Below are 13,654 nucleotides of genomic sequence, written 5' to 3' on the forward strand. Positions count from 1 at the left end.
GTGGGCCTAAATTTGGGGATGGCAAGGGGACGGCAAGGAGACGATGGAGCAGCGGTGGGGGATAGCGGAGAGATGGCAGTGGAGCAGCAGTTGGGGACAGCAATGATATACAAATTGAGGTGAATTGAAATCTTTAAGGCAAAATCTACAATATAACATCTCTGAAGGTGCCCCATGAAAGACAAACTAGTTTTCACTAAGTTCAAGTTTGCAATATGTAATGGCATGTGCCATAAGCGACCCAACGATGTCCTCGACGAAGGTGGCAAAGGTGGTGGTGTTGTGGGGGGAGGTTTCCCCCAAGCCCCAAGTCTCAAAAACATCCCTGTACTGGAGACACTATAATGTCCCTTGTAGAGACACTTAAATTCAGCTTATAATCTATGAGATTCAGATGTCCAATATAGCAAGAACTAATGGCATTAAATCAAGTTGTATAAATGGATATAGATATAAACTATACCACCTTTGACTTACTTTAGAACAGCTTCTAAATTGAAATGATTAACAAAAATCTTGATCGTTGAACACTTCTAAATTAATAGAAGAAGGTATTATGTCAATAATTAAGATGCCACGTTTCTGAAGTGAATACTGAAGTTTGTTTGAAATAATTAAGTTTGATTTGATTTCTAGTTCGAGAATGGACGATTGACAAGAAGTTGTAATCGCTGTTTCTGAATTATGACTTTAAGATCATGTGTTTGAATGTATAAGAGGCTATGCCTCAATCTGTTTGGTCCCATTTCAGATGAGTTGCTGATTAGATTATGCACTCAATAATTGGGCCTTCGGCTTGCTCACCACGAACTTTTCCAAATCTGGGAATAAAGAATAAAATACAAATTCCACCATGATTGCTGAAATGGAAAGGAGTGCCTTCATATATCTTCCAATTGGTCTGAGACTATGGTTCCAAAATTGGAGGTACAAAGTTTCTTGATGATTCTTTGCTTGGGCATAGTGCTTTCATGCCATTTATTTAAGAAGTCTGCAAGGAAACACAGAAAGAGGAATCTGATCTTGAAGGATATGTTGCTCCTGCAAATGAGGATATTCAGAATCTGAGTTATGTAAGTTACCTTGTCGGATGGGAACAAAGGCCTAGAGAGTTGCATGCACTGAAAAATCAACTCTTGGTCACAAAAGAAAAAGAGATACAAGTCCTCACAATACTTGACATCACACAGAACATACTTGAAGACCTTACTTTAAAGGCTGAAAATGAGGGAAAGCGAAAGGACATTGAAGGTGGAGTTTCTCTTACATGCTTACAATTTGTGAAAGATGCATTGGAAGCTAATAAAGATGGAATATTTGTATTTGATCAAGAGACAATTCCATCAAGTTTGCAAAAGAATCCTTAGATGCATATAAAGGAAAAGAGGATGAGGTTGATCAGCTCAACCTAGAGCTAAATCCAGCTCATTTTTCTCTCTACAAAACTGAAAATCAGTCCATTCTGAACTTTCAATTGTACATATTAAAATCAATAAAATTAATTTACCCATCGCCAATGTACATATTTCATAATTGTGCCTTTGGAAAGTTGCTCATTGATATTTCTGCAGTAAGGTAGATGATGGTGAGAATCAGACTCTTCCTAGCAGCACTATTTTGGGCCTGGACTTTAAAACAATCAGCAAACAAACAAAATAATTCCAGAATCTCATTCCTAATGTCATTGAGTCTACTCCAATAACTCACCAGATTTTCCCATCAATTTGGCTGGACTTATGAGTCAAATGTGTTCAACTTATTTTGTGGGGCTATGCTCAGAACTTGGAGAACTTTCAAAAATTCATCAAATATCATTAGTACAGGGAGAATATCATAAATGATGAGAGCTTATTTTGTATCAATAAAAATTCAACCAATGTTTGAAGATTGGCCACTTGCACTTATGAAAAATGATCTTTGGGCATTTCCATCAAAAAGGAAATAAAACAAACTAAAGTAGTTTGCTAATTTGGCACATGGATTGACCACATGCATCCATAAACTGGTGTGCTAGTAAGGTTTTTTGGTTATAAAGCAAGTTGGGCATAAGTATTGTTTGTGCTATAATTATCTATGCACAATGGCTATTAAAAAGATTGGGAACCTGTTTGTAGCAAGCAAAGTAAGAATTTTCAAAAATAACAACAAAAAGTTGGATTATTGATCTCACCTCCAAAAGCTTTGGCTGAAACTCACTGTCAATCATAACATCCACCCCATACATAGCCCTAGCGGTTGTACAGTGCATCTCAGGGTGCAGAGTTGATGCAGATTCAAAAACAGCACGGATCATTGCTCGAACTTTTTCATGTATATTAATCCATCTCACTGGAAAATTGAAATCACAGAGAATATGTCCTTGTCAATTCCTCCAATAATTGATCACAATATACCAGACAAGGCATAAAAAACCAGTATTAGCTACAGTTTGTAAATTATTTGGTCTTAGGATCCCTTCTTGAAATCTACCATGAAAAATAAATAATTATGATATTTATTTTTACCGTGATGTTCATGTTCAAATTCAAACACAAACTCGTCAGTGTTTATATGATTCAGTTGCCCTCGATAGTTCTGCAGAGACGAAAATTACAGTTAATGTAAATCATTAAGGTCACCATATAGAAAATAGCCATCGTAATACCCACCCCACATCAAATGAACCAGATAGAGATTATGTAATAGTTTCAAATACAAATGTTCAGTGTGAAGGATTCAATGCATGAAATGAATTTTTATCACAATGCAAAAGTTGATGGTACATACCATTACAGTGAAGTGAGTTTCATAGTCAGACAGGCTACTTTCCTTCAATGTATACTGATTATTTGCCAGTCTTACCTACACAAATAAATGCAGATGCAGATGAAAATTGTAAACCAACAGATAATTAGTAATTGTTACGAAAAGATGATCAATTGCACATCAGCAATATGTCTTATTAAATTGCTAGGTATCTGAAATTGAAATTGAAATTTTCAATTGTTCCATTCTTCACAACAAGCACAGACAAATGGGAATGATGGCAAGAAATGAAGTTTGTACCCAAAAAATATCCGAGAGAAGAATCTCCAGTGGTTGCACACTACGAAGGAGTACAATATAGCGCAAATCAAACTTTCTGCCCTTGAAAAGGGCAGGATTTTCAATATATTTCTGGCATATCTTTGGACCTGTCTCCATAAGTCTAATAATTGCAGGCAAATAACCTGTTACTGTTGTATCAATTGTGCGAGCCATGTTCCATGGTTTGAGAATCCAAAGGTTATTTTGTCCCTCTTTATCTCTTACAAGGTAGTCACCTATAAGCTCAGATAACTGTGTTTCCAGATTGTAAGTAATTTGAAACCATTCTGGGTCCCCATGTGCCTGTCAAATGACAAGAAAATGTAATCAGGCATCAAACATGCTCCCAAAGAAACACAATACTTGCATGGCAATCAATAAGCACACATGAGATAACACATGTCAAACTGCAATATGCAACATTCTTTTAATGACAAACTGATACCAATTGGAAGATATATGAAGGCATTCCTTTCCATTTCAGCAATCATGGTGGAATTTGTATTCTATTCTTTTTTCCCAGATTTCGAAAAGTTTGTGGTGCGCAGGCCGAAGGCCCAATTATCGAGTGCATAATCCAATCAGCAACTCATCTGAAACGGGACCTTACAGATTGACGCATAGCCTCTTATACATTCAAACGCATGATCTTAAAGTCATAATTCAAAAACAGCTATTACAACTTCTTGTCAATCGTCCATTCTCGAACTAGAATCAAATCAGACTTCATTATTTCAAACAAACTTCAGTATTCATTTCAGAAACATGGCATCTTTATAATTGACATAATACCTTCTTCTATTAATATATAAGTGTTCAACAATCAAGATTAGTGTTAATAAATCCAATTTAGAAGCTGTTCTAAAGTAAGTCAAAGGTAGTATAGTTTATATCTATATCCATTTATACAACTTGATTTAATGCCATTAGTTCTTGCCATATTGGAGATCTAAATCTCATTGATTATAAGCTAAATTTAAGTGTATCTACAAGGGACATTACAAGGTATCAGAGCAACTTTCCTGCCATCCTGTGAAGAGTAGTTAATGAAACATACCAGAGAAGGGGGCCTAGATCCAACATGGGTGAGCAATTGAGCAACGAATTGAGGGCTTTCATGGAAGCTGGAACAAACAATGAATCACCATGCACAAGAGAACGTCAGAATTGCATGGAAAACCCACACAGGGAAAAACCACGGTGAGAGTCAACTCACAATATATGAAATGATTACAACATTGTTTTAGGCTCACTACCAAGGAAGCACATTGCTCCCTGAAGGACTTGCAAATTGAGATGCACTTTCCCAAGGCAACATACAAAGGACTTGCAGGTTGAGACACACTACCTCAAGGCAAGATGCAAAACTTGCTGAGAAGACTCACCGTAATGTCCCCTTCCCAATCTGCCCTAGTTCGACCTAAAAAACACAAATTGCACAAATTAGGGTAGGGTTTTGACTCTTACCAAATAACATCTTGCTTAACATAATGAAATCTTGTATGTAGACCCTACACACAAAACATAAAAACATATACATAGATATATATATTCAACATATTGTTAGGGTTAGACAAAATTTCATTATTAATCAAATACTAATACTACAACACATAAGAGTTGGGGATAGAGACATGAAGGATTTGCTTAGAGCCATTTCTACACCAAGCCCAAGAGAGGTTGCCTTCTACAACCCTTTTGCTCCACTTGGCAGCTCGTACTTGCTTACCTGTCAAGTCCTATATCTGCCAAGTCAACAATGTCTTGTGGGGTTAGGTGGAGAGTGTAACCGGGTTTCTTGACTCCTCAAGGTAAGGGCCCTCAAGGTCCTAGACACCACTTTGGTCGTTCTAGAACGGCCTACTTAGGAGCCCCACATCACCCCTCCATTACATCTCACACCTCCCCCTACAAGATGAACTAGCAATTAACACAATTTTTATCATATCTCGTAGAATATATAATGTGCTAATAATGCTAATAAGTAATATTGTGATAGTAACTAGCCCACAAATATTCATCTCTTGGCAGAAGGTTCCAACTTGATCCTTTTGTCTTTGGGTACATGGACATATATTGGACACCCAAAGATCCTCAAGTGACTGACATCAGGCTTAATCCCTAAAAAAGGCTTCTTCTGGAGTCATATTCTGCAATATCCAATGAGGACATCTATTTTGAACATACACGGTTGTTCTAGAAGCTTTTGCCCAAAGAAAGGTTTGAAGGTCTTGATCATGAATCATAGCTTTTGCAGCTTCAACAATAGATTTGTTCTTTCTTTCTGCAACCCCATTTTGCTGAGGGTTGTAAGGGACACAAAACTCCGTCTTGATCCCTGCATCAATACAGAAATCACGAAAACTACCTGAGGTGTATTCACCTCCATTATGAAATCTTAAAATTTTAATTCTTTTCCCAGATAAGTTTTCTACTTGAGCCTTAAACTCTTTAAATCTACCTAGGACTTCATCACACTCTTTAGAACTTAAGAAGTAAATCAAAGTCTTCCTAGAGTAGTCATCTATGAAAGTTACATAATACAAAAATCCACTTGGGGATGCCATTGACATTGGCCCACATAAATCAAAATGTACAAGATCTAGAATTTATTTAGACCTACTTTCACTCCTATGAAATGGACTCTTAGTGTTTTTACCCATAGCACAACCTTTACATGTATTATCATGAACATGACTAAGTTTAGGAATACCTTACACCATCTTCTCTAATGATGAAAGAGCCCTAAAATGTAGATGTCCAAGTCTTTTATGCCATAGTTCACTGGAATTGGAAGGGTCATGTAGAAGAGCTTGAACTGGACGAGTGGAAAGCTTGTACAAACTCTCATGTCAATTCCCAATCACACGAGCAATCTTGATGCTGGAGTTCTTTGGCCAAGCAAGAACTCTCCCTTCTGAAAATGATACTTGATTACCTTTATCCTCCAAGGCTGAAATAGATATTAGATTCCTCTTGATTCCTGGTACGAATAGAACATCACTTAGATGAAGAGAAATTCCAGATTCTAGATTGAGTGATGTAGCACCAAACCCTTTCACCGAATAGCGTGCATCATCTCCAATGATTACTTGAAGGTTACACTCCCTTTCCACCAACTCGAAAAGATGATCTCGATAGCCTGTGATGTGTCGAGAGGCCCCACTATCAATTAGCCAGGTGTCACTATCTATGGGAACATTACTTGATAAAGCAGATATGAAGATGAATCCATTAGAGTTGTCTTCAGCTTCCTTTTGAGTAGAGACTTCATTAATGTTTGCCTCTTGTTGCTTAGGCCTCGTCAAACAATCTCTTGCGAAGAGACCAAACTTGTCACATCTAAAGCATTGGATGTGGGAGAGATCTTTCTTCTTCTTCTTTGAATCAAGTGCAAAGTCTGACTTATGATCTCTATTCCTCTTGAAGTTGTCTTTCTTCCAACTTCTTCCTTTCTTTTTAGTAGATTGGGTGGCAAGAACATGAGTGTCTTCATTTTGAGCACTTTTGACAATTCCCCTAGCAGCCAACCTTGATTCTTTTTGGATGCAGTCAACACGAAGACGATCGAACTTAGGGAATTTGGATCTCCCACTTATACCTTGAATAAATGGCTCCCAAGAATGAGGAAAGCCATTCAATGCTAGCATGACAAGATCCTTGTCCACAACTTCATCTCCAATGGCGCTTAGCTGTTCTCTCAGTTCTGAAATCTTCATGAAGAAGGATATGACTAATTCTCCCTTTGCCATTTTTACTTGATGAAGTTGTTGCATCAATGCAAGTGCCCTACTTGTGTTGTTGATCTCATACATCCCTTCAAGGTTCTAAACATGTCTCTTGCATTTGACATCTTGGAAATGATGGGCACTAGGTGATCCTTCACGGAGTCAATCAGGATCTTCTTAGCTTTGACAGCATTCTTCTTGAACTGAAGTTTCTCTTCTTGATCTTCAGGCTCAGGCTGATCTTTTCCTTCCACGAACTGAAGAAGATGTAGGTTGGAATGCACATATACTAAATTCAATCAAGAACCAAGTTCAATTAACAACACAATGTCATTTACTTATAGATTACATATCTGTATTAATATTTTACATATTTCATATGCAGAAAACATTGACCCAAAACTGGTTTAATTTTTTGCAATTTAAAATCAATGCAAGGTTTTTGGGGTGGCAGCCCCTAGCAGGATCAAAGGGCAGCACCCGTCATAGGGATCTAGGGGCAGTGCCCCTCACTATACCTGTCACAATATAGAGCAGGATCAAGGGCAGAACTCCCTGCTGCCAAGCCCAAATTAAGGCCTAAATCACACCAACCATCATGGCACATGCCATTTTTCAAATGCAGATGTTCATCTGCAAAATTGTTCATCTCACTCCAAATCACACAAATGCACCTGCAAACAATACAAACTCTTCTTTTATTTAATGCTGGCAAAGATTTTCTCAGACTTGCAAGTTATTGGCAAGTTATTCACTGATCATGTTCAGAGCATCGGAACTCGTAAGTCAGGCAAGTACTCACCAAATCTATGGTGAGAAGTATGGGCCATATACAATGGTCTTTTATTTTGTACTTTCAACATTGGATAAATTGAAGAGAAAACTTCACAAAATGTACAAACACTAATACTGCTGCATAGATAACTTTAGGAAAGTGGCAGCTATTCAAGTGGACTTTACCCCCAGCATACGCTTTATTAAAAGGGTAAAGGCTATAAAAAGGAATCAAAAAAATTTAGCACATTTATCCTTTATTAAAAGAAATTACATAGCAGGTTTAATGAGTGGAAGTAAAGGAACCTGCTGAATGGTCTGTGCCAAGTGGTGCTTCATAACAATGCAAGCTTCAAATGGAAACTGATTAATGTATTGATGATCATTCAGACCTGCTATTTTCTTTAATTCCTCATCAATTTGCATGCTTGTCCACACAATATCTGCCTTTTTAGCATCATCAGCTACACATGAACAAGAATAAAGGATGGCACTTGGTCAGCAAGTACACACAACAATTGGTATCTTATCCCACAAGCAAATGTACGTATAGTTTAAATCAAGAAATATTATAGTCCTTTGTCATTTCAATCCTTGGGCTCTGAAAACAGAAAATAATAACAAGATACACCATTCAATCTGCTCATGCAGGTACCAAGTATAAAAATAACAGATCAAAAAAACTAATACAGGATTCTTACAGATGTCACCACATCATTTGAATGGCTCCATTGATTATCACAGTCATGATATGGATTCTCTAATAAAGGCCCAACTCTTCTAAGATATGACAATTGGCTCAAGAATGATAGAACAACTCAATACGATGTGCAAATATAGAAAGTAAAAATGATAGATGCAATGCTTGGCCACAACAGTCAAGGCATCGGCTGTCCTCATTACTCATATTTTATTACCTTGTGTTTTGCACTTCATTCTATATGTAAGTTTTCGTTCCTTCATTGATCTAGTTGTCTTGGTATGGTTATTAAAATTATGACCAAATGTAAACTATCAAAATCATGTTCCATAGAGTTTTCTGTATTGTTGACAACTATGCAATGGCAGTTCTGGGAGCAGATGATGGAGTGGAATCAGCTAGAGGTTTATAAGCAGAAATGGAAGGTACTCACTACACTGAAGATGATGTAGAGGGTGAACTTATGAATGAAGTTACTTCAAGGAAACTAATCCATTACTGCTATGATATCATTTGGATTTTCTTGAGTGCACTGGCAGGCCTCGCTGTCTTAATTTTATCATTCTTATCCTCTTTGCATATCAAAATATCTTGAAGGCAGCAAATTAATGCTGATGGAAATGATAAGAAGAACTGTACACAATGCAAAACAAATGTGGCACGGAATAGTTATAATTCGCAAAAGACGGAGAGAAGAGAGCATGCTCAATGACAAAACAGAGGAAAAATATTCCTAACTAATCTCAATGCTGTCCTTACTGAACATAATGGTGAGAATTCCACTTTATGTTTCACTTACTCAACAACCCAAGACAATCTGATCTATATGGCAGATCCAAAACCATCACTGATGGTGCCACCAAAGCGAATTTCATGGACCTGAAGTAAATGCCTAATCATGCCTCACTCTCAGCTATAGAAATTTAGATGGTTCGGCTCCTACAGCTGCAAACATAAATGTGTCATCCATCAATGCCTCATGTCATAAGTCATAAGATCCTTTTTAAGGTAATCTATTCTTTGGCACCAATTGGGGTATCAACATACTAGTAGGCCAATAGATACAAGATTCCAAAAGTGATCCTTGCCCTAAATCATACCACACAAGCTCATACGAAGATTTTTTCACATAGCGATACATACTATGCATTATTCTCTTTCTTCCTTAAAAAAACTTCAAAAAGTAAAATCATATCAGATTCTGGAACACTCCAGTCATAGGATTGGACCATCCACTGTACAGAGTTGCCAAAGTAGGACAGCTTGCCACTATCAGATTCAATCAAGACTTGCTTTCCGAGAAGGGGCGAATGATACAAGTGGCAACTCTAGTACTATCGATAGCAATACCGCTGAACTGAATCTCATGATCTATGATAACACCCAACTATCTTCTATGGTCTGTGGTAAGACAAAATCACCTCATGTAGTCGGCAGTACTGCCAAGGTTGATATTCTACATTGGCAAGACCTACTCATTGCTCCACCGCATACCACACCAACAATTATAGTGATGCACAAGAATCCAGAAAGATTGAACATAGTACACTATCTCAAGTAAACACCAAATCTCATCCTGTATACATCATTGGATTCATTGGGGTCCCAACTACCTATGGTCCAAACCACAGAGCCTAACTATACATATGCAGGGTCAACAAATGCTGATAGTATCTCTACTCCTGTCCCCAGCAAGCCAGATTTGACAGTTACATTTTGATGCAGCTCAAAAAGAACCAATAAAGGGCAAGCCGTCATCCATTTCATCTCCATAATAGCTTTCTTCCTTGTAGTATTGCATGATTATACGTACATGTGCATGAAATTAGAATAAAAGAGATAGATGAAGACAGACATTCATTCATCTCCTTCCAATAGAATTTTATGTGCAGAAAGTAGAGATCCATACATACTTTTACAGCTCTAAATCTTTCCTATGCATCACTTCTGAATGTTAGTTTTAATTCTGAATTTTTGTTTATCATTTGCTTCTGCATATTATGCATCTGAGTTCTAGCGAATTCAAAGTTTTTATTAGAATATTTAATTAGATTTTAGTCACCTATATTTAGTTCCTTGTTTAATGGTCATTTAGCTTTTTAGTCAATTAGCTTTTAAGCTTTATTTAGCATTTAGCTTTTTCTTTTTAGTTAATTAGCTTTTAAACTTAATTTAGCTTTTAGCTCTTTAATCTTTTACTTTAACGTTATGTTCTAATTATAGAACATCATCTTGTAACCTCTATATATACGTGTGTATATCGTTCAATGTAATCATCCGATTATTGAATCATTCATTCAATTTATTTTTCATGGTATCAGAGCAGGTCGATGAGATTCTTTTTAAGTTTGGCGAATTTTTTAATAAAAATTCATGGCCTTCTTTCTAGAATGTTTACCAGATCTTTTTATAGTTTTTTTATTAAAAAAAAAACAATTTTGCTTTTTTGAAAGCTTTTTGAGGGTTTCGAGGGCTTCTGGTTCGTGGGCGAATTTTTGTGTTGGGCAGCAGTGCATGTTTTTTTTAGGGTTCTGGAGATTTTCGGGCCTATAACCTGGAGGTTTCTTTTTGCAGATTGAAAATTTTCCTAGGGTTTCTGCAATTTTCGACTAGGGTTTTGACCCTTTAGTTCAAGTCAAAATTTTATTCTGGTTGCAGATTCTTGGTGGGTTTCTCGAGACCTCAATTGGGTCATCGTCAAATTTTTTGGGTGCATCGTTTTCCGTGCCTCAATTTTTGAGCCGTCAGATTTGCATTCTGTTATCAGATTCTTAGTGGGTTTTTCGAGAGCTTTTTTGGGTTGGTCTCAGATTTTTCTGGGTGCCTCGTTTTCTGCACCTCGAATTTTGTGCCAGCAAATTTGCCTTGGAATTTAAAAACAGTTCACAATTTCTGCTATTTCTGTGGACGTTGGGATTTTTGCTGTTTTTTTTGGGCACCATTTATGCTATTTTAAGTTTGCAGAAATTTTTTAATTTCTGGATTTCTTCCAAACCTCGAAATTTGCACCTTAGAATTCGTGCCAGAATTCTCCTCCAGGGTTTCAGATTTTTTGTGCAGCTGCTTCTATTCTGATTTTTGAATTAGATTCTTTTGTCTCATACTTTCACTAGGTTGACCTCGTTCAACCTCCATTTTTGTGATGGCATCTTTGACCAACATCATGTTGGAACACAGTCAGAAGTTCAACAGCTACCACAACACCTGGAAACAATGCATGTTCACGATATCTAAATATCGTTGCCTTGATCAGATTGATTTAGGCCAGACCTCGTCTTACAGGTCCCAGGGTTTTTACGATTTTTTCCTGAAAAATTGTCTGTCGATTTTCTGATTTTTTCCACAAAAAATCATGGGAGGGTTTTCACAATTTTTTCCTCAAAAATTGTTCGCAGGGTTTATAATTTTCCCTTAAAAATTATCTCATCTGTAATCCGTGATATTCGGGTAAGATTTTAATTATCTGGGTTTTACCCTTTTTTTTTCCACAACAACGATGATTTGTAACCTCAGATTTCTTGGTTTTTCGATTTTCTCCTCAAAATCGTAATTCTTCTTTTGAGGGTTCCTATTTCAGGGTTTGACGGTTTTTTCCTCAAAATCGTGCTTTGTTGCAGTTAGATTGGGTCGCACCTACCAGGGCGAACATCTGCAACCGTGATATCTTGCAGTCAGTTTTGGAGTTGATACTCTTTTGCAAAAGGATTTTCCGATTTTCCTCAAAATCATGGTTTCAAGTTTCAGTTTGGTTACCCAACGTCAGGTTGGATGGATTTTGGTATTTCTTGGTCATTAACACTTTTCAGATCCAGGGAGGGTCTCCATTGCAGCAAAGTGTTCTTTTCATTTGTGATCAAAAGACCTGCAATGTCTTCTGTAGGGTAGTTAGTAGATAGAATGACCATTAAGGGAGGGTATTAGAATATTTAATTAGATTTTAGTCACCCATTAGTTCCTTGTTTAATGGTCATTTAGCTTTTTAGTCAATTAGCCTTTAAGCTTTATTTAGCATTTAGCTTTTTCTTTTTAGTTAATTAGCTTTTAAGCTTAATTTAGCTTTTAGCTCTTTAATCTTTTACTTTAACGTTATGTTCTAATTATAGAACATCGTCTTGTAACCTCTATATATACGTGTGTATATCGTTCAATGTAATCATCCGATTATTGAATCATTCATTCAATTTATTTTTCAGTTTTGTCCCCTGGCTATATTTCTGAATTTTTGTTTATCATTTGCTTCTGCATATTATGCATCTGAGTTCTGCAAATTCAAAGTTTTGTCTCCTGGCTATCTCCTACATTGTAGATCACAATTAATAGCTCCAACAAAGGACTGTTTTATTACTAAAATAAACTACAATCATACCATACTGCCACTAGCAATCATGGATAAAAATTAGCTCACGTTGTTCCAGTAATAAAGTTCAACCTTATAATAATTTCTCTATTTGTTGGAATATCAAAAACACATGAAACTATAACTTAGAAATAATCACATAAAAACCTTAAGATATTCTAACCCACATGCACCAGCAAGAGACCCAAAATATGTTTTGTGTTGGTTATTCATTATCTGCATATACATTTGGACAGTCATGCATAAATGAGAAGCAGCAAGAAACTCACTAAGTGCAAACTCTGGGCGGTTTAAGTATTCTTCTACTTGGGCATTGTCTGTATAAACCAGGAGAGGTCGACCATCATTTGGACGAATACTTTGTGTTTGTGAATCTCTGTAAACAGGATGCTTAAAGGCTGTTGAATGGAGTTTATGATAATATTGCTCATGCATCTGCAGAAGTAAAAGCCAAACAAAAGTGATTGTGCATGCACAGGCATGTCAGAAAAGATACCATTTCAAAGACTAATGATACAAGAAAACAAAATTTATACCCGGATAAAATAATTTTCTGGGGTGTGAAACCAAGCAGTAAGGCGTGAGGAGCGTTGCTTGTCCTCCCCAATGCCAGGCAAATAGTCACGTGTACATTCTTCACCCTTGTGTACATCATTGTTTGGCCACATCACAGAATAGCTATATCAAACAAATTCTACATCATGAAATATAACCCCAAAACATATTTACTCAGAAAGAAAAAGGGAAAGTACATCAACCAAAATAATACCTTATAGCCGAAGTTATTTTCCCATCAGGCATGAACAAAAATGGGGCAATTTTGAAATTTGGCACGTCGCTATGTCGCATTGCTGAACCAAGCTCATCCATAACATACCTACAATGACTTTCAAAATCTAAGTGAGTAGTTATCTATTAATAGATCAAGAACAACAGTCTTGGAAAAAGGGCAATAGTATTCCATGTCTGTTGAGAGCAAGAAGAAAGATTGCATAAGCCATATAAACATAACACAATGATCAGGGCTTC

The 13,654-nt window shown here is 36.7% G+C and overlaps 1 protein-coding gene across 2 annotated transcripts in view; it reads right to left on the reverse strand.

The window, feature by feature from the left end:
• LOC131066778 (uncharacterized) overlaps nucleotides 1–13,654 on the reverse strand; it is a 99,295-nt gene that overhangs the window by 6,529 nt on the left and 79,112 nt on the right. Inside the window, exons 7-16 of one of the 2 annotated variants that reach the window (XM_058001616.2) lie at nucleotides 13,395–13,502; nucleotides 13,162–13,303; nucleotides 12,895–13,060; nucleotides 7,875–8,032; nucleotides 4,452–4,486; nucleotides 4,124–4,190; nucleotides 3,046–3,369; nucleotides 2,767–2,841; nucleotides 2,505–2,574; nucleotides 2,171–2,328 (exon numbers count right to left, since the gene is read on the reverse strand). In XM_058001616.2, the coding sequence (XP_057857599.2) occupies nucleotides 2,171–2,328; nucleotides 2,505–2,574; nucleotides 2,767–2,841; nucleotides 3,046–3,369; nucleotides 4,124–4,190; nucleotides 4,452–4,486; nucleotides 7,875–8,032; nucleotides 12,895–13,060; nucleotides 13,162–13,303; nucleotides 13,395–13,502 (1,303 nt within the window). The remainder of the gene's footprint in view (nucleotides 1–2,170; nucleotides 2,329–2,504; nucleotides 2,575–2,766; nucleotides 2,842–3,045; nucleotides 3,370–4,123; nucleotides 4,191–4,451; nucleotides 4,487–7,874; nucleotides 8,033–12,894; nucleotides 13,061–13,161; nucleotides 13,304–13,394; nucleotides 13,503–13,654) is intronic. The other variant, XM_058001617.2, reaches the window with a different exon arrangement.

The sequence above is a fragment of the Cryptomeria japonica genome, chromosome 2, assembly GCF_030272615.1.
Source record: "Cryptomeria japonica chromosome 2, Sugi_1.0, whole genome shotgun sequence".
NCBI classification, from domain to species: Eukaryota; Viridiplantae; Streptophyta; class Pinopsida; order Cupressales; family Cupressaceae; genus Cryptomeria; species Cryptomeria japonica.